The 20483-nt window shown below is 40.9% G+C and overlaps 1 protein-coding gene and 1 long non-coding RNA gene across 10 annotated transcripts in view; both read right to left on the bottom strand.

Moving 5' to 3' along the window:
- Positions 1 to 5703: 5703 nt before the first annotated feature.
- LOC109194537 (ribonuclease P protein subunit p25-like protein) overlaps positions 5704 to 20483 on the bottom strand; it is a 20048-nt gene continuing 5268 nt past the window's right edge. Inside the window, exons 1-3 of one of the 8 annotated variants that reach the window (XM_019364422.2) lie at positions 7942 to 8154; positions 7698 to 7841; positions 5704 to 6772 (exon numbers count right to left, since the gene is read on the bottom strand). In XM_019364422.2, coding sequence (XP_019219967.1) covers positions 6110 to 6772 — 663 coding nt within the window. In that variant the 5' untranslated portion in view covers positions 7698 to 7841; positions 7942 to 8154 and the 3' untranslated portion in view covers positions 5704 to 6109. The other 7 variants (XM_019364420.2, XM_019364418.2, XM_019364423.2 and 4 more) reach the window with 7 other exon arrangements.
- LOC102078490 (uncharacterized) lies at positions 12702 to 16020 on the bottom strand. 2 transcript variants are annotated; one of them, XR_002063698.2, is made up of 6 exons: positions 15813 to 16020; positions 15070 to 15135; positions 14937 to 14975; positions 14556 to 14711; positions 14004 to 14096; positions 12702 to 13708 (listed from the first exon to the last, which is right to left on the bottom strand). It is a non-coding gene; the product is annotated as an uncharacterized LOC102078490 (long non-coding RNA). The 2 variants fall into 2 exon arrangements; XR_002063697.2 differs by having other exon boundaries at positions 12702 to 13714; positions 15813 to 16017.

Genomic DNA, 20483 nt, shown 5'->3' with positions numbered 1-20483 from the left:
CTTGTATGAGTGAGAGAATGGTGTGAATGGTTAATACAATTGATGGAAAGATTTAAAATAGATGGAAAAAACAAAAGAAAAGTGTTTATAAGAGTGACTCAGGAGTGCTCTCGTACTGAGTGATCAAAACCAGTGATTAGTATAGAAAGAAAATGAAAATAATTCAATAATGTGATAAGGTTTAAACATGTATTCCTCTTGTTAAGTTGGCTGTTGAGCTGTGGGTTTATGCAAATTAGCTGGAGCAGAGACACTTCCTGTGTGCGCGTGTGTCGGAGGCTTTCAGTTCAGTTCAAGAGAGAGCGGGGGCTGTTGAAGAGTATTGGGAGAAATATATAATGGTAAAGTATCAGGATATTTGATTACGGTGGTCAGGTCTGTTCAGAGGGGCAGATTTGGACAGGAAATTTATAATTTAAGGATGATACGTGGTTGAAATTGGTTTTTATCTTGTGCTGAATGAACACATGGTAAAGTGAGGAAGGGAGACGTTGTGCAAACGGTCTTTGATCTGTTGACGAGGTTTTCGGTGTGTTGAACGGGTGAAATTTAAGATTGTTTCAGATTTTTGAGGCTGTTGTTTTATTTCGAGAGAGGGAGTTTGATTAGACCTGGATATGTCTGAGAGGGGCCCAGAGAAAAAATTTTTGTAGTAGTGCACTCAGGAAAAAACCTGTCAGGTGATTTTGTTTTGTACTTTGATGAGCTAATAATCAGCTCTCTTTTTTGACACTTTCATTTTTGTTCTAAGCAGGCCTGGAAGACAGTGAACGGACGGCGTTGACAAAATTACCAAGTACGAAAATCAGGTGGGCATTACAGAATTATAATTGATTACAATCAGAGACTGAGTGGCGGCAAGTCCCTGTCTAAAAAAAAAAAATGATTGCAGCGTGTCAATCCAGTCAAAAGTATAGCGAACTATTTTCCTAAAAAGGAAAACGAAATAAAACAAATGATTGAGCTCATTTTGCTGATGTGGAGCATCTGATGACGTGCGCAGAAGGCTGCAGATCAGCAAAAAATATCATGTGTGAATGCATGTGAGTGAATGCGAGTGATGGGACCAAGGGGGGAAATAAATGAAAGGACAAGTGGGAGACTTAAATCTGGGGATGCTGATTTTGGGATATTGATGTGTGCTTTGAGAAAATTATTTACTGGGGTTGGATTATGTGATTACATTATAGAATGCTAAATGCTAAAAGGGAAACATTGATGTAACTCAAGTTACCATGAACTGAGGTGACACATGATTAATAACTGTTCTGTGTAAGTTTATTTTGTGTGATAACACAGGTTGGATCATAAGTGGGGAAATTGAGTATGAAATGTAAAGTACAGGTTTTGTTTCCAGGAAGTTCCAAGGATCCAGAGTTCAATGGAGCAACGATTTTGAGGAGATTTGACATGATGATTAAATTGATTTTGTTCCTTAAACACAGGTTTTCAGGGCTGGAGCAAAATACCGAAGAGGAGGATGGCTGAAGTGTTCTGAGAAATGAAATGACTAACCTTTTTTCCTTTTAATTGGTTAACCTTGGGTGGAGCATTTTGAGTTTTTTGCCACATGAGATGTGTCAAAAAAAGAGAGGGATTTAAGATTTAATTTGTTTAATTTGAAATGGGTTTTAGTATGATTTTATAACGATTGGGGTTGTTTGATAATTTAGATATGGTAAAACTGAGGCAGAGATTGTTAATTCTAAAGAAAGGAGTAAAATGAACTGAATTCTGTTTAGAAGATAAATTGCTGGTGTTAATAAGAAGTTGTACACCAAACTTAGAGGGAAACTGTGGGAATAAAGGATATGCTTTGGGGAAAATAGTGAACATTTTATGAGTAGAAAATGTGGGATTTCTTTTTGATTTTTAGGATAAGTTGTCACAGTGACATAAGGTTAGAATGTTGTTATAATGTAGGCTTTAGAAACAGATAGTAAATAGATTTATTTCTAGGGTAGAGGAGAGCTTTTATGAGGATGTTAAAAGTCTCGCTGACTCAAGTGAATAATATTGGAGATTATATATGTAGAAATGATTTTTTATACACATTGCATTTTGGTGCCTTTACTGGAGTTGTGGCTCAGAGAGTCGTCTCTTGAGGGTCACAAACTTTTGGTTAACGTTATGATTAGCCAATCTACTGTGAGAATGACCTGAGTTATTGAAGGATTGCACACGCTTACAGACATATAGAGCTCATTAAGACACATGACGGTATTGATTCCAGGCAAAAGGCCTGAAATCCATTTAGCATTTAACTGAATAGGAGTTTCGCTGGTAACTAAATTGGGTGACATGTAAAATATGGAGATAACACATGCAGCTCTAAATTAGTCCTCTTATATAAAATGCAGTTACAGAATAACAAATGCTTGTTGAAGTGACCAAGTTTTTGTTTAAAATAGAAGCAAAGGGAGAAAGCTTATATATTTTGGTTAAGTCTGATAAAGTATAAGTTAGAAGGAGTCATTACATTAAGAGCAGCAAAATGAAATGAAATGATATACTCAAACAGGTTATCACCCAGGAAATGGGAGCTCAAAATACAGTTAGAGTTCAGCGTTTAGCTATGATGAAGTTTATTTAGGAGCAATTGATAATGTGCTTACACGTAGTGATTAAAGTGGTTGTTTTTTTATTATCCTTTTAGTAGAATAAGCCGTTATAATGATTTTCTTGATACATTTTCTTGTGATAGGTGACTTTAGATGAGAGGTACTTGCAGCAGCGACAGTTCTGTGCACAGGATGTTGATGATCAGATAAGGAGCAAGAGGAAGCACATGCAGAGACGTGCTTCCTTCGATTCTCTTAAAGGCAGTGCTTTTAAGAGTTTTACAAATGCTGAGTACGGTTGAATGAGATATAAAAATAAAAGTCAAAAACCAAATACAAAATTAGGTTCATGTTTTGAGTAACATTAGCTGGAATCAGGTTTGAATAAAGAGAACTAGAGAGGGTCAGAGCTAAGAACAGTGATCCTAATGTCCATAATGTCTGGGATGGACAGGGGAGCAGCTGAATGGGCCAAGGAGTGACCCAACATAATGTATGGCGACCTCTGGTGTGCCAGAGGTCGAGAGAGGGGATTGAGAGGAATAGAAATATTTTACTGCTATTATTTGCTGCTATTTTTATAATCATCATTACCATTTCATGTTAATAGTGATGTTGCTTTCCCAGATGCATTCAGATGTTCAAATATATTGGTATTATATCAGTCTTTATTACAAGTCCAGTTATAACCACGTCGAACTGTTGAGTTGAATATATAATATATAATTTTAAATGCTTTTCTAATGCTGCTATGATCTCAGTGTTTCTGTGTAGACTGCAGGGACAGGAAGTTATATGTCTTTGAAGTTGCAGGCTGGTGCAGAAGTGAAACCGAAAGCAGAGTGAGCGTAAGCTGAAAGAGTAGGGTGTTTATTCAGTAGATTACATATATAGTTCCAGTTAGGTTATTATATGTAAGGGGGAGCCTCTGGTCACGTGAAGGTCAGAAGTGTAACGGGTGAGATGTGAGAGCATTTAAGGGCGAGACATATACATACAGACACAAATAGTGAGAGGTCATGACACGTACGCAGTACACAGCCTGCACGCGCCCCTGCACGTGCACGCACACACAAATTAGAGAGACTCATTTAGTAGGCAAGAGTTGAAATACGTTTTGCTATGGCTGCAAAGTCGAGGTGTACGTGTTAGTCTGTTCCAGGACCTGATGTCCTAGGAGATAAGCGACAGCGAGGATGGAGACAGGAAGCATCAGCCGTCGACACGAAGATGATGTTCTATGTTAAAAGTCATTGTGGTTTTGGTGTGACGTATTTCTGCCTAGTAACAGAAAAGGGGGCTGTACTATCTTAACCCTATAAAACAGTTGTCTGAATATGGTAAAGACAGTTCAACACTGATTGGGTTGTTGAACTCACACATGTGTTCATTAAAATGCCGTCTAAATTGCACACGCCTGGATCTGTGGTTATTTATGGATTCTTCTCTCAACATTGAACCCTGACAGGAGGCAGATTCAAAGGGCTGCATGGAGAACAGCAGAGTTCATCCAGCTCAGTTTCTCTTTGAATCCACTTCCTGTTTGGTTTTGTGGTCCTGGGTCAGTGTCACTTCCTGTCCCCGCCCTCTTTAGTTTCACTTTTGTTCAGTTACCTGCTCAGCATACACACTTCCCCTCATCAGGTTTCGAGGCAGCTGCATGTTGGTACTCCTTACGTGTGATCATGTGACCCGGTTTCTTCACTATGCCGACCGCCTCCACCTGTTCGGCCCCTGCTTTGGATTAAAGATTTGGATTTTGTAAATCTGTAAAGGAGACGACAGCCGGCCCACCTCCTGAGATGAACTCCAGGCTTTTGTCCTCAATTCAGTTTCAATGCTTTTATTTATACAACACCAAATCACACCAACAGTTGCCGGGGCGGCTGCCCTGCAGGGTTTAGATCTCACCCTGGGTCAACACACCTGAATCACATGGTTAGTTCGTTATCAGGCCTCTGGAGAACTTTAAGACATGTTGAGGTCATTTAGCCGTTCAAACCAGCTGACACATCGAACACCTGCAGGAGACCGGCCCTCGAGGCCTGGAGTTCCCCACCCCTGCTTTACAGCGTCGTGTATGACTAACAGAGGCTCAGGTGTGCACCTGCCCGCCACCCAGCAGGCAGTGAGCTCCCGTTAACCTGACAGTCTGCTGCCTGAACGCTGCAGCTCTTCTTCTCAGCACGTTTCCAGCACTGTGATTTGGGGAATCCCACCTTTGACCTTTCAGCAAATCACACCCACTCTCGAAACCCGAGCACACTTTGCATACATTTCTTATTCTATGGTAGTGTGTGAAAGTGAGGAAACCAGAGGGCTGCAGCTCCTCGAGGGAGACACCACAACACATACTGGTTTTTTTCTCACTTCCTGCAGATGCATCACTTACTGGAAATCCTAAAATCATCTGTTTGTAAGGTTTCAATAACTGAACTGTGTCTGTTCAAAATGTGTGTGCAGCCTGGGCTGACTGTGGGCTCAAACATCCGAAACACTGAACTCAGTTTTCTCTGGAAATCCAAGTAATGAAGTCCAATAAAAACATCTCTCTGTGAGAGCCAGTTTGATGCGCGCTGACATTTTTGGGGTTCAGCACTTCAGCGTGAGCCACACAAACTGTGTGTATGTGTGAGGTGGCAGGAAACCGTTGTTAAAGACGCAGTGATGGGCTCGTCTCCAGCTGGTCAGCCTCACGTGTCTGAACGCTCTCGTGTGACACGCACAGCTACATGCTGACGTGGCGCTAATGTGGAAGCTCCACGCTGAGAACAAAGAGAGCTCAAACACAACAAACCTAAGCAGACACTTGATTTTTAAAGAAGCTAACAAAGGCCACGTGGCTAAAGCTACCCAGAGGTCAGCAGCCTCGGTACGAGCAAAGGATCGAAGCAGTTAGGGAGGGTGGCCGTCCTGCTGAGGCGTCAGGTAAAGGTGAGCTGCATGCAGAAAAGCTGCATCTCTAATGTTTAGCAAACCAGCATCATTATGAAATGTGGCTCCAGCTCTGCCTCCTCTTCATCACTTATGACATTATTCAGATTGTCACTAATGAGAATAACAAATTAAAAGCAAATCAAGTACAAATAAATTCAGTTGTGATGCAAGAAACTGAAATTAAAGAGAAAAAAGATAAACCTGGTTTTACCACTTTTATAACCCACAAAGAAACTTTTTCTTCTTGTAAATAAAATAAAAGTCACTTTTATTACAGACGGATGTTTTTTCTGGTTTTTGAAGCATGTTTTTATTTTGCAAACAGCAAAGTTCATCTGAGAAACACTCGCGTCCCGCTTTCTTATCAGCTCACACACAAATTAAACTCGGGGACTCTGAAACTTAAAAAGTTGATTTAACTCTGTGGGAGCTCCGGTGTGAGGTCATCTTCTCAGACGTGTTCAGTTTCCACCAACCCGGCTCTCCTTAGATTCAAACGGACCCAAACTCCCCGTTCGCGGTCGCAGCCGTGGTGAGAGCTGCGTCTCCGGCTACGACTTTTCAGGAGGACAAAGTTTCCGAGCTCCAAGCAGCTGCTTCAGAAATCTGAATCAACTCTGTCCTTTGGCCGCCTCTCTCGACCGACCGCTCTGACGGCCGGATCCTTTCCCTCTGCCGCCGCCGCCGCCTCCTCCTCGCTTCCTCCTGTGTCCAGGTCTCTGCCCGCTGAGCCCTCCGCCCTCCTCCCTGTTGGCCGCCTGTGCCCACAGGGTGTCGTAGCGGCCCGGCGCCTGGTACCCCGGCTGGTTGGAGTCCAGTGGATCTTTGGAGAGGAGGATCCAGATGACAGGCAGGTTCCTGCTGACCGTGAGGCTGTCGAGGCCGGCGGTGGGCTCCAGCGGCTCCCACACCTCCTCCACGGTGCCGTACAGGAGCTGGGTGAGCTGGTGCAGCCCCTTCACACGCCGCTTCACGATCTCCGCGCATGTGATGGCTTTGGAGACGCCCTTCCCGCTCGCGGTGAAGATGACCTGCCTGCAGAGTGGCCGGCCCGAGGCCTCTGGCGCTGCTTCTACGCCGCCTTCCTCGGGTTGAGGTCGTACCTTTTCGTCAGCCGCTCGGGCTTTGGCCTCCATGCGGCTCAGAGCGTAGCGCAGCAGGTTGCGGATCTTGCTGCCATCTTTGACGTGGATCTCCGGCGTGTCAGGGGCAAGGTCGGGGAACGGACAGACGCACGGCTGCTCCACAGTGCGAGCTTTGCTGTAGTTCTCCATCTGCAAACACACAGACGACAGACAGATGTTACACCGACCGCAGTGCTGCATTCACTCCAGTCATGGTGACGGAGGCCGGCCCTGAAGCCGAGCGAGGGCCCCAGTTCAGAGAGATCTCTGTGCTCGCCGTCTAAACTTAAAGCACTTTAAGGTGAGGATGGTTTGTTATCTTTTCAGATATGAGATTAAGGACAGAAGACTTCATCTGACATCTCACTCACCCACAGAGACCCAGGTTACGTATAATAACCTGACAGGTGTGGCGCTTCGTTGTGCACTTTGAAAGGTGGGCCTGTTTTGCCTAAAGTCTAACAAATATATTCATTTGTCCCTTGTTGGCTCGAGCGAGTTCAGCCACTATTAAAACTTGCAGACCTTACATCACATCTGTAAGTATTCTTCTTTCCTCTCAGAGCAGCGCCAACAATCCCTGTGTCACACATCCAAACCTTTATTTTAGGAAAAGCGATTGCAATCCAGCACATCCTCCCAGAGGAGTCACATCTTACCCTGCTTCCTGCTTCAAATAAACTTTATTTAAACAGCAATCATTAAAGAAATAACCGTGCCTTCTGTAAGTGACAGCCCTGATCACTGACAAAGGTCTGACAGCGCTCCTGCTGCTGTGACCCGAGGAGCAGACGGTTTCTATCTTCCTGTCTGTGTTTCAGAACCTACTCAACACGTTTTCCAAGCAGCTGCTCCACCCGAGTGTCCCATCTCCTGCATCATCAGGTGGAGGTTTCCTCACCAGCTGCAGGGTCACTGCTGCTCAGACTGGATCATAGAGCTGATGCTAAGTGAGGACCCACGCAGACTTTAACTTGATGAATAGTTTCACTGACAGGGTTAGTCTGCAGATTAGTACTTTTAAAAAGCGGAAAACAGAAAAATATAAGAATGATGTGACATCATTAGACACAACCTGAAAAAGTCATACAGAGCTGCAGGGATAAGAAACACATCTGAGCTCAGGCAGGGCACACAGCACGGACACGGGCACACAGCACGGACACGGACACTCAGTACAGCCACATTTTCACCAGGTCCAGTAAAAGCAGCAGCGCTGCTGTGTAACGAGATAAGGGAGAGTTCGCGCTTATTGAGGCAAACGATAAGAGAAGTTCAGCTATGAACCAGTTTCTTTCTGTTAGAGCGAAGCTTTAAACCTGTCAGAGGTTTTCACGGAGACTGGCGCGATGACTTCAAGCTGTTTTTGCGTCTTGAGGCTGGAGCCGAGCCGAGGACACGAAACTTCCCGACACGCACTGCGGCTGCTCCGCTAGCTTAGCACTGCGGCGTTAGCTACAATGCTCCGAGCTAACCGGGGAAGCTAACGGAGACAAACCGCCCTCATTCACAGTCAACGTTACACGTTTATAGCTTACCGTAGTCTTCTCTCACACTACCGCATGTTTACTTCAGCCAACCGCTTTACTCTACCGTAACACGATACGAGCTGTCGTAAACTGCTGTGACGCCCTGTAGTTCAGCTTCATTGGACAACCCCAACTCTGTTCACCTGGACGTTTTCAGTGGGACAAACGTTTCGTCACCATCCAGGTGACTTGTTCAGTCTCAGCTGACTGCAGGTTTCCAACCTCATAAACTGGACATTTTCACAATGACTGTGAGCTCAGTTCCTTGATCAATAATATGCAAATTGTCATGACTATTGATCAACAACCACTGATCAAAGACCATTGTGCTGTTTATAAGGTTGGAAACCTGCAGTCAGCTGAGACTGAAGACGTCATCTGTTTCTCCCACTGAAAACATCCAGGTGAACAGAATCAGCCTTTTAGGATTTCCTTACCTGGATGATTGAGCATGCATTTATTGGACGAGTTTGCTCCAAGCGTTCCAGTCTGGGTCCCATCAGCGACCAATGCAGAGAAAGAGAAGCTTTCATTAAAGTTTGTCAGCCAGTGAATTATTACATACACTCAAAAAAATGAAACGTTGACTTTAATTAAAATTATTTTGTCAACAGGTTCCACGAAATTGCATTGTGTTAGTTTAAAGCAAAAATCTTTAGTTCATCTAATTTTAAAAAACTATTTAAGATTAACAAGACATATTTAAGACTACCTTAATCAAGTTATGTTGTATGAACATAGATGATATATTTACAGGTTAGATAGTTTAGATTAGTTACTTCAACACATTTCTTATTTGTGGCAGTAAAATGTTAAATTTAAGTTAGATTAATTCAAATATTATATTTTCAGCCACCTTGTGCTTTACTTAGTTTTACATAAATATATTTTGTCAACAGGTTCCACACAAATGAATTAGAGCTGGGCGATAGAACGATAACGATATGTATTGCGAAATAACTTTTTCTCGATAGAAAAATGAAACTATTGCGATAGACCTCATCTCTCTCTCTTCCTGTCTTAAAAAAAAAGAACAGCCAATCCAAATTAAGTAGCGCATAGCCGAGCCAATCACAGCCGCAGCGTCACGTCACATGACTTGTTACGTACAGCACAAGTGCCAAGCCGCACATGTGTATTTGTTTGGGAAGCAGCCAGCCGCCGTGCCGGCTAATGGAGAAAATGAGTTTGCCCACTAGAGAAAAATCAACCGAGAGCTTGGGTGACCAGGCTACCGAAGAGAACACAGATGACGGTTCCAATGCCGGAGAGATTGTTGAAAGGAAGGGCCAGAGAAGTTCCGTAGACTGAAAGCGCTAATTCGTCATCGAAAACAACCAGGAGAATCCCTGCGAAGCAGCAACAGTCAACTGAGTCGGCTTTCTCCAGCGTCTTACCATATGACAAAAAAGCTAAGAGACATAGCGACATAACGAATGCCATAGCCTACCGTCTTGCTAAAGACATGCTACCAATAAACACGGTCGAAAATGAAGGATTCAAGCAGCTAATTGAGGTAATAGCTAAGCTATACAACAAGGAGAGATTGAGAATTTCCTTTTAGTTCTCAGTTTATTTGATATTGACAAAAGTTAGTCAATTTTGTCTGTTCTTCTGTAAAACAAACTAAGATTTATTTTTAGAATTAATGTTTTGTTTCTAAGTGGAATTGACAACTTAGTCTGTTTTGTTTGTTCTATTTTGAAACTTAAACGCTTTAGCGGCTGCCTTTTGTGTAGTTTGCAATATTTGCCTTTATTTATCTGAAACTGAAGTCTCATGTTCCTTAAGTACATCTGCCCTGTTGAACTTATTATGGGAAATAAATATTTAAATTAAAAGAAGCTGCTGATTATTTCACATTTTACTTGTGAGCAACGGCACATTTAAATCTTACAAATATAGTTATTTGGCTTATATCGTGATATATATCGTTATCGCCTGAAATGAAAAAAACATATCGTGATATGAAAAAATCTTATATCGCCCAGCTCTAATATGAATTAAGTACATCCAACTTATTTTTTTAAATTTCTTTTATTGCCAACACATTCAGTGAGCATTTGTGTAAACCCAGTCCAAAATAAAACACAACAGCTCATTAGGGTTAGTAACTAACAGTATGTAGACAGATGCAACATCAAGACTTTAAATTAAATGTCTGTATCTGGCAGAAATAGAAGAAAAAAACATTGAAGACCACATAACATGTTGATAAGATGACACTTGAGTTATGCACATGTGATGCTAGTAAGGTCTGTGGAGTGTTTTTTCTTTTAGTGTCTAAAATGGATAGCAAAGTTGCTATTTGCAATGTTTGCTTAGGGTCAGTCCAGTAACACAACGCCAATGAAGTGCTTTCCTTTAACAATGCAAAGTGAAGTGTCCACCTCAACAGCCACAATAAAAAAAAAATTAATGTAATAATAATAATAAATAGTCCACTGATATTAGCAATCACAGAAAATTATATCACCATCCCAAATAAAACTTTAATAAAACATGCCAGCATTATGGTCTAACAATAAAACAGCTTGTCAGCGTTCAGTTTTTTTGCAACAGCACAGCAGTAACCATTTAACACCGTCAACGTTTATTTTACCAGTGTTTGGGCAAAAAACTTGAGTTGTAAACATTTTAACATGGAAACAATTGTTCGTCTTTAAAAGTCCGCAAAATATACATTCATCCTGCATTCCTAACTTACCCTTATTCTTAGTATGTATTGCAATTACCTTTACAATGCACACAATGTAACACAAACAGAATATGAACATACAGGGAGTGCAGAATTATTAGGCAAGTTGTATTTTTGAGGAATAATTTTATTATTGAACAACAACCATGTTCTCAATGAACCCAAAAAACTCATTAATATCAAAGCTGAATGTTTTTGGAAGTAGTTTTTAGTTTGTTTTTAGTTTTAGCTATTTTAGGGGGATATCTGTGTGTGCAGGTGACTATTACTGTGCATAATTATTAGGCAACTTAACAAAAAACAAATATATACCCATTTCAATTATTTATTTTTACCAGTGAAACCAATATAACATCTCCACATTGACAAATATACATTTCTGACATTCAAAAACAAAACAAAAACAAATCAGCGACCAATATAGCCACCTTTCTTTGCAAGGACACTCAAAAGCCTGCCATCCATGGATTCTGTCAGTGTTTTGATCTGTTCACCATCAACATTGCGTGCAGCAGCAACCACAGCCTCCCAGACACTGTTCAGAGAGGTGTACTGTTTTCCCTCCTTGTAAATCTCACATTTGATGATGGACCACAGGTTCTCAATGGGGTTCAGATCAGGTGAACAAGGAGGCCATGTCATTAGTTTTTCTTCTTTTATACCCTTTCTTGCCAGCCACGCTGTGGAGTACTTGGACGCGTGTGATGGAGCATTGTCCTGCATGAAAATCAGGTTTTTCTTGAAGGATGCAGACTTCTTCCTGTACCACTGCTTGAAGAAGGTGTCTTCCAGAAACTGGCAGTAGGACTGGGAGTTGAGCTTGACTCCATCCTCAACCCGAAAAGGCCCCACAAGCTCATCTTTGATGATACCAGCCCAAACCAGTACTCCACCTCCACCTTGCTGGCGTCTGAGTGGGACTGGAGCTCTCTGCCCTTTACCAATCCAGCCACGGGCCCATCCATCTGGCCCATCAAGACTCACTCTCATTTCATCAGTCCATGAAACCTTAGAAAAATCAGTCTTGAGATATTTCTTGGCCCAGTCTTGACGTTTCAGCTTGTGTGTCTTGTTCAGTGGTGGTCGTCTTTCAGCCTTTCTTACCTTGGCCATGTCTCTGAGTATTGCACACCTTGTGCTTTTGGGCACTCCAGTGATGTTGCAGCTCTGAAATATGGCCAAACTGGTGGCAAGTGGCATCTTGGCAGCTGCACGCTTGACTTTTCTCAGTTCATGGGCAGTTATTTTGCGCCTTGGTTTTTCCACACGCTTCTTGCGACCCTGTTGACTATTTTGAATGAAACGCTTGATTGTTCGATGATCACGCTTCAGAAGCTTTGCAATTTTAAGACTGCTGCATCCCTCTGCAAGATATCTCACTATTTTTGACTTTTCTGAGCCTGTCAAGTCCTTCTTTTGACCCATTTTGCCAAAGGAAAGGAAGTTGCCTAATAATTATGCACACCTGATATAGGGTGTTGATGTCATTAGACCACACCCCTTCTCATTACAGAGATGCACATCACCTAATATGCTTAATTGGTAGTAGGCTTTCGAGCCTATACTGTCACGGTCCTGGGTCGGTGACCCAGTGTTTTGAGTTTCTTGTGTCTCTGAGTTTTGTATTATGATCTTAGTTCCCTTTGTTCCCCTAGTTTATTCTTTAGTCTAGTGTCTTAGTTTGGCTTTCTTGTATTCTCTTTAGTTCTCTGAATATTTAATAACTGCCCTCTGTGTCTCCTTGTTCTGTGTTTCTTAGTTGCTCTGTCTCCCCTAGTCTAGTTTGCATCTGCTACTTCCTGTTTTACTTTGAAGGTCCATGTCTCTTGTGAGTGTATTCTACTTTGCTCCCTCGTCTCGTCAGTTCTGATTTTTCCCAGCTGTGCTCCCCTTCTGTGTCTCATTCCCCTCGTTACTTCCCAGTGTATTTTAGCCCTGTGTTTCCCTGTGTCAGTGTCGCGTTCTCCCTCATGACTGTGTGCCCCTCCGTGTGTTTCCTCGTAAGTCAGTTACCTTAGTACTTCCCAGTTTAGTTTCATGTTATTTTGTATCGCTATTATCTACTGTCAGCAATAAAGCTGTATTTTGAGTTCAGTCCTGTTTTCCTGTGAGTCTGCGTTTGGGTCCACTTCCTGCCCGCCACACAGCCGGTCCATGACATATACAGCTTGGAGTAAGACAACATGCATGAAGAGGATGATGTGGACAAAATACTCATTTGCCTAATAATTCTGCACTCCCTGTATTTCCACCTCATAACAATATACCTTGAACGCTAATATACACACCACCCTTCAACATTTCTGGTGCAGTATCATCTCTCAATTAAATCCTTTAAATCTCAATACTTCTGATTGTCTCTTACTAGCCCCCCCCTCCCCCCACAAGAGTAAAATCTCTCAAATTGTAGTAGTTTACAAACTTTTCAAAATTTTCTAAATTTCTCTTAAATGTAATTTTTCCTTTTATCTGTCATTTAACAAATTACCATTTTATTCCAATTCAGCCTCCGAAAAACTTCTGTCCATCTGACAGAACATTCATCATCCAAATTAAGGGTTGGCTTATTCATTCAGTTTATTCTTGAGTATCTGTACGTTGGTCAAGAGTCTGCTGACATACAGATGAAGGAAGAGCTTCTGAAGTACTTCAAAGAAAGCTTTCAGTCTCGAGGTTAACTGAGATTCAGTGCATATATCCCACCCATTAAGAGTGCACATGCAGAAGCCATGTTTTCCAGGACATGCAGAACACCCTAGATGGTTATACCCACATCGGCTGGAGGAGTGCTGACATCAGCTTTTTCGATGGTGAAGATAGCAAGGGTAATTTGTTCCAGCTCCCTCTGAACAGCTGTAGCTGTAGCTTAGACACAAAAACATAGAAAAATGGCATCCAGTTTAAAAAAAAAAAAAGGGCCAAAGCTACCCTTTAATGAAGTAAACACAATATTAGGAACATGCAGCCCAGTGCGCCACTATTTTAGACTACAGATTCAACAATAAATATAAATAGTTTGGGTATACAAGAAGATTCCCCAAAACATTTAAACAGGTTCCATGCAAATTACAACAACAACATTACAACATGCAAAAACATTAGTTATTCAAAATTTGGTTTAATACAGATAAAAAACTAAACTAAAATTACCAACCAATTATTCTTTGAAGAGGATGGTTGGGTCTTCATTCAGGTAAAAAGGTAGTGCCCTGAGGACACACTCCCTCCCCTTTTCAATAGTTTCCTTCTGTATAGTGTGGCAGAGATACAGGAAGAGAAAACAGATATACTTTAGGATGACACAAACTCACATTATACGCAAAATGAATGACATATTTACTGCACAGATAGACATGTAGACAAGACCAACTAATCATCACATGGACATGAATAGTTAACCTGTTGGGCAGGGTCTCCACCACATTATATATGTCCATAATGGAGGTAAAGACAAACTAATACATCATCTTTTTGCATTCAAAAACTGATCTTTAACATAAAAACATTCACTTATGGTTCAATCCGAAATTGAGGGATCAGATTTTACTTATGTTAAGGTAATTTTAATTTTCCAAAGTTTTGAGTACCAAACTTTGTCTTGCTTAATATAAATGTAAGTACACTGTGCAGGTACCATACACTAGCTGTTTAAATTTGAAAGTGATCTTATTGGCCGTAATATTTTGCTACCAACAGAATAACGCACCTGTGTGGCTGGGGCCAAAGTTTGTCTAATTTTCTTCCCTGCAGCGCCTCCTTTTTTCTTGAAGACTTTTATGAGCTGGTCAGTGTATTGGTCAAGTTGTGCAAAAAGCCTTGGAACAAGTGGAGCAGTAGTAATCCTCACAAATTCTGCTTCCACCTGAAAACATGTCAACAAACACAACATACTGTACTGTAAATATACATACTATATGTACACATATACATACTGTATAACTGAAACTAATGTAGAAAGACCTCATTAAAGCTATAATTTTAACACAAACATTTACACAAAATGCTAATGGAGCCATTACAGTTTTTATTGTTATTTATCAAGTTCCAAAAAATATTGATCACAGCTGATCTGAAAAGAATTTCATACCTCAGGCCCTTGAACTGCAACCTTTACAATGGTTCAGATCTGGAGAAGAAATAACAGGGGTGTGGGATGGGTCACTAAAGAAAAATTAACTTATAAAACAGTTTTGTTTTTAAAAGTATAACAGTTCACATACCACATACAAGCTCAGCAGTACCACATACACCACATCAGTATAGGAGGGAGCAGGTAAAGGCAGGATCTGAAATTTATAAAATAAAACAAGAAATTCATTACTTAATTTCAAGAAGCAAATTATTGATTGAATTACAACTAAATAAAATACTACTCAGAAGAAAAGCAAGAGATTGACACTGCTGTGCTAACTTTCTATAGAAGCAATTATCACCAGGTCTGTCGACCTCCATTGTCTGCCCACTTGTATGTCGTGAATAATTTTATTTAAAAAAGTGTGTGATTTAACAAACTGTAATTTATAACTATGCTGATCTGTATAACTCTGCTAGGAAACATGCTGTATTTACAGACCATTTTTACATAATACAGATTACTGATAGAGCATAACAATGGTGTCACAGTGGCTTTCGCCCTCGACTTTTTGGATTTTAAATGTCACTTTATGCTATCCTTGCTATCCTATTCGATATTTATGACTCTCGGATTACAGTAAAGGAATCCCAAGAAAGCAAATGAAAAAATAACCCCTGTAGCTAATCCCTTAATAAAACCAAAAACAATAAAAATGTTTCTTACACAGTCCACAAAATAAGCATGTTAAACATGTCCAGGACCCAGTAAAACTAATGTAGAACAAGCGCACGCAAACGATATAACATGTCTTATAAGACAAACGCAAAATATAACCATGCTCGACATGTAGATACTACAAAACATAGTCAAAGAAAAAACTGGTCTTACCTCTCAAAGAAACAGCAGCTTGGCGCCAAAACAACGTTTTTAAGTTAAATTTGAAGTCTTGCGCATGAGCAGGCCCAAGCCGTGAAACCTTATTGTTCTTCGCGGTTTCATTACAACTGTTTTTGCATTACTGCCACCTTGTGGATATACAAAGTATATCGATCCTAATTGACTTAAATGTTATGCCATCAAGTAACACATTAGTATTATGTACAGTGAACAGTGTTGGGACTAACGCGTTATTAAGTAACGCGTTACAGTAACTACGTTATTATTGTGGTAACGAGCACGGTAACTAGTTATTATGCCAAAACCAGGAACGCGTTACTCGTTACTGGGATTTAGATAGGCTCGTTACTCGTTACTTTGTGTGGTGGATATCGCGGAGCTTCCACAGATTCAATAACATTAGCAAGTGGTGGAGGCCAGCAGGTGGATGAAGGAAAAGGGAGGCAAGAGGAGAGACCCGAAGCGGCCGCCGGTCCGCGTGTCAGGTGAACTGAACTTCAGGTAAGAAGTTATGACCTGCAGTCTATCAGTCAGATATAAACCAAGTTTAGGTGGAGTTTATTTTCGTTATGCTGACATTTTCGTACTGCGTGCTAGCTAGCATGACGGAGTTTCTATACAGCTGGGTGGGTGCTATGTTACTGATGTTGAACTTTATTTTATTCATACGGTTAATTATTAGAGTTGCCAACCGCCCCCTAAAAAACAGAATCATCTCGTATTCAGAGAAAATATTACGCGTTTCGTACTGAGGTGAAAAGGAACACAGTTTGTCCCGGACTTCAGCTACAATGAAAAAGACACAAAGCTGCAGCTGATGTTTGCTGGAGCCACAGCTGTAAAGCTGCTGGTCATGATATCGGTTTGGTTATCTGGTGAGAGGGAAACATGCAGATGAAACCAGGAGATGTCCTTACTGAATCATCAGAGCTGAACAGGTGATGTAGAAACAGGTTTACCTTTTAGGTGACATGAATGAGTTGAAGGGAAGTTATGAACTGTTTCTGAGAGACAAATAACACCAGGATCCTTTTCTACGTAGCTGACAGCTGGTAACTGTGCAGGGGCAGATCTAGCAAAGTGTTGCCAGGGGGCCAGGTAGGGCATTAACAGGGAAAGGGGGGGACAAGGAAATACTTTTCTTTATTATTCTCATTTAAAATGTCTCGCTTTTAAAAAAAATAATTATCTGAGTCTTACAACAAACGATTGATAGATTGATACATATATACCATCAGAACAGTGTACATCACTGTCACAACAGTGTTTGTTTTCATTCAAAGGCTTTATGATTTTTTCTATAATGGTGGGCCGGTCTCTAGTCAAAATGCCCGGGATGATTGTTTTGTCCCAGTCCAGCTCTGTATGCAGCTCATCTGCAGTCTGGTGTTACCTACATCTTCCTATTCAGAAGGCAGAATTTCCAAGTTCTGAGTACAATCAAAAGCACCACGACTGCAGTTTTTGTGTTGGATGTAAAAAGCAGGCTAGAATCATGGCGGCGGTCAACGACGGTCCAGGCGTGGGATTTCTCTCGTGGAAATGTGCACATTATTTTTTCCTTTCTATTGGTAGGTGGCACAGTGCACTTGTGGCAAGTAAGCAAGCTAGAAGACTGGCAATCTTGCTGGGTATCCAGTTACGGAAGCAACACATTAACAAGAGAATTCTGAGTAAAACCAAAGTTACTTTCCCTAGTAACTAGTTACTTTGAAAGTAACGAGTAACTTGAAGTAACTGAGTTACTTTTTTAGAGAAGTAACTAGTAATGTAACTAAGTTACTAATTTAAAGTAACTTACCCAACACTGACAGTGAATAATAGACACAATTACGTAGACTTGATTAGAAAAACATATGTTAACTTAACAAAAACATATATTTTAAGTAAAATGAAAATAAATAATTAATATTCAATTCAATTCAATTCAATTTTATTTATATAGCGCCAAATCACAACAAAAGTCGCCTCAAGGTGCTTTATATTGTACAGTAGATCGCACAATAATAAATACAGAGAAAAACCCAACAATCATATGACCCCCTATGAGCAAGCACTTTGGTGACAGTGGGAAGGAAAAACTCCCTTTTAACAGGAAGAAACCTCCGGCAGAACCAGGCTCAGGAGGGCGGGGCCATCTGCTGTGATTGGTTGGGGTGAAAGAAGGAAAACAGGATGAAAGACATGCTGTGGAAGAGAGACAGAGATTAATAACAGATATGATTCAATGCAGAGAGGTCTGTTAACACATAGTGAGTGAGAAAGGTGACTGGAAGGGAAAAACTCAATGCATCATGGGAATCCCCGGCAGCCTACGTCTATTGCAGCATAACTAAGGGAGGATTCAGGGTCACCTGGTCCAGCCCTAACTATATGCTTTAGCAAAAAGGAAAGTTTGAAGCCTAATCTTGAAAGTAGAGATAGTGTCTGTCTCCTGAATCCAAACTGGAAGCTGGTTCCACAGAAGAGGGGCCTGAAAACTGAAGGCTCTGCCTCCCATTCTACTTTTAAATACTCTAGGAACAACAAGTAGGCCTGCAGTGCAAGAGCGAAGTGCTCTAATAGGGTGATATGGTACTACAAGGTCATTAAGATAAGATGGGGCCTGATTATTTAAGACCTTGTATGTGAGGAGCAGGATTTTGAATTCAATTCTGGATTTAACAGGAAGCCAATGAAGGGAAGCCAAAACAGGAGAAATCTGCTCTCTCTTTCTAGTCCCTGTCAGGACTCTTGCTGCAGCATTTTGGATCAGCTGAAGACTTTTCAGGGAGTTTTTAGGACATCCTGATAATAATGAATTACAGTAGTCCAGCCTGGAAGTAATAAATGCATGAACTAGTTTTTCAGCATCACTCTGAGACAGGATATTTCTAATTTTAGAGATGTTGCGCAAATGGAAGAAAGCAGTCTTACATATTTGTTTAATATGTGCATTGAAGGACATGTCCTGGTCAAAAATGACTCCAAGGTTCCTCACAGTGTTACTGGAGGCCAAGGTAATGCCATCCAGAGTAAGAATCTGCTTAGATACCATATTTCTAAGATTTTCAGGGCCGAGTACAATAACCTCAGTTTGATCTGAATTAAGAAGCAGAAAGTTAGCGGCCATCCAGGTCTTTATGTCTTTAAGACATTCCTGCAGTTTAACTAATTGGTCTGTGATACCTGGCTTCATGGATAGATAGAGCTGCGTGTCATCTGCATAGCAGTGAAAATTTATGCTATGTCTTCTAATGATGCTGCCTAAGGGAAGCATGTATAATGTAAATAGAATTGGTCCTAGCACTGAACCCTGTGGAACACCATAAGTGACCTTAGTGTGTGAAGAGGACTCTCCATTTACATGTACAAATTGGAGTCTATTAGATAGATATGATACAAACCACTGCAGTGCAGTACCTGTAATACCTACAGCATGTTCTAATCGCTCTAATAGGATATTATGGTCAACAGTATCAAACGCAGCACTGAGGTCTAGCAGGACAAGCACAGAGATGAGTCCACTGTCAGAGGCCATAAGAAGATCATTTGTAACCTTCACTAAAGCTGTTTCTGTGCTGTGATGAGCTCTGAAACCTGACTGAAACTCTTCAAATAAGCCATTCCTCTGCAGATGATCTGTTAGCTGTTTGACAACTACTCTTTCAAGGATGTTTGATATGAAAGGAAGGTTGGAGATTGGCCTATAATTAGCTAAGACAGCTGGGTCTAGAGATGCTTTTTAAGTAAAGGTTTAACTACAGCCAGCTTGAAGGCCTGTGGTACATAGCCGATTATTAGAGATAGGTTGATCATATTTAAGATTGAAGCATTAATTAATGGCAGGACTTCTTTGAGCAGTTTTGTAGGAATGGGGTCTAAAAGACACGTTGATGGTTTGGAGGAATTAATTATTGAAGTTAACTCAGAAAGATCAATTGGAGAAAAAGAGTCTAACTTAACATCGATGGTACTAAAAGTAGCTGTAGATAATATTACATCTGTGGGATGATTATTGGTAATTTTTTCTCTAATGATAAAAATTTTATTTGTGAAGAAGTTCATGAAGTCGTTACTAGTTAACGTTAAAGGGATTGTTGGCTCAGTAGAGCTCTGACTGTTTGTCAGCCTGGCTACAGTGCTGAAGAGAAACCTGGGGTTGTTCTTATTTTCTTCAATCAGTGATGAATAGTAAGATGTTCTGGCTTTGCGGAGGGCTTTCTTATAAAGCAGCAAACTATTTCTCCAGGCTAAATGATGATCCTCTAAATTTGTGACACGCCATTTCCTCTCCAGCTTACGAGTTATCTGCTTTAGGCTACGTGTTTGAGAATTATACCACGGAGTCAGGTACTTCTGATTTGAGGCCTTAGTTTTCACAGGAGCTACAGTATCCAGAGTCGTACGTAGTGAGGAGGTAAAATTATTAACAAGATGATCGACCTCTGTTGGAGTAGCGTTCAGATAGCTGCTCTGCTCTATGTTGGTACAGGGCATTGAAGATGATAACAGTGGGTGGATTATATTCTTAAACTTAGTTACAGCACTTTCAGAAAGACATCTACTGTGATAAAGTCTACTCTCCACTGCTGTGTAATCAATTATTGTAAATGTAAATGTTATCAGGAAATGATCAGACAGCAGAGGGTTTTCAGGAAACACTGTTAAATGTTCAGTTTC

Source organism: Oreochromis niloticus, linkage group LG11 (assembly GCF_001858045.2).
Source record: "Oreochromis niloticus isolate F11D_XX linkage group LG11, O_niloticus_UMD_NMBU, whole genome shotgun sequence".
Lineage (NCBI taxonomy): Eukaryota > Metazoa > Chordata > Actinopteri > Cichliformes > Cichlidae > Oreochromis > Oreochromis niloticus.
This window is presented reverse-complemented; position numbering and strand designations above follow the sequence as displayed.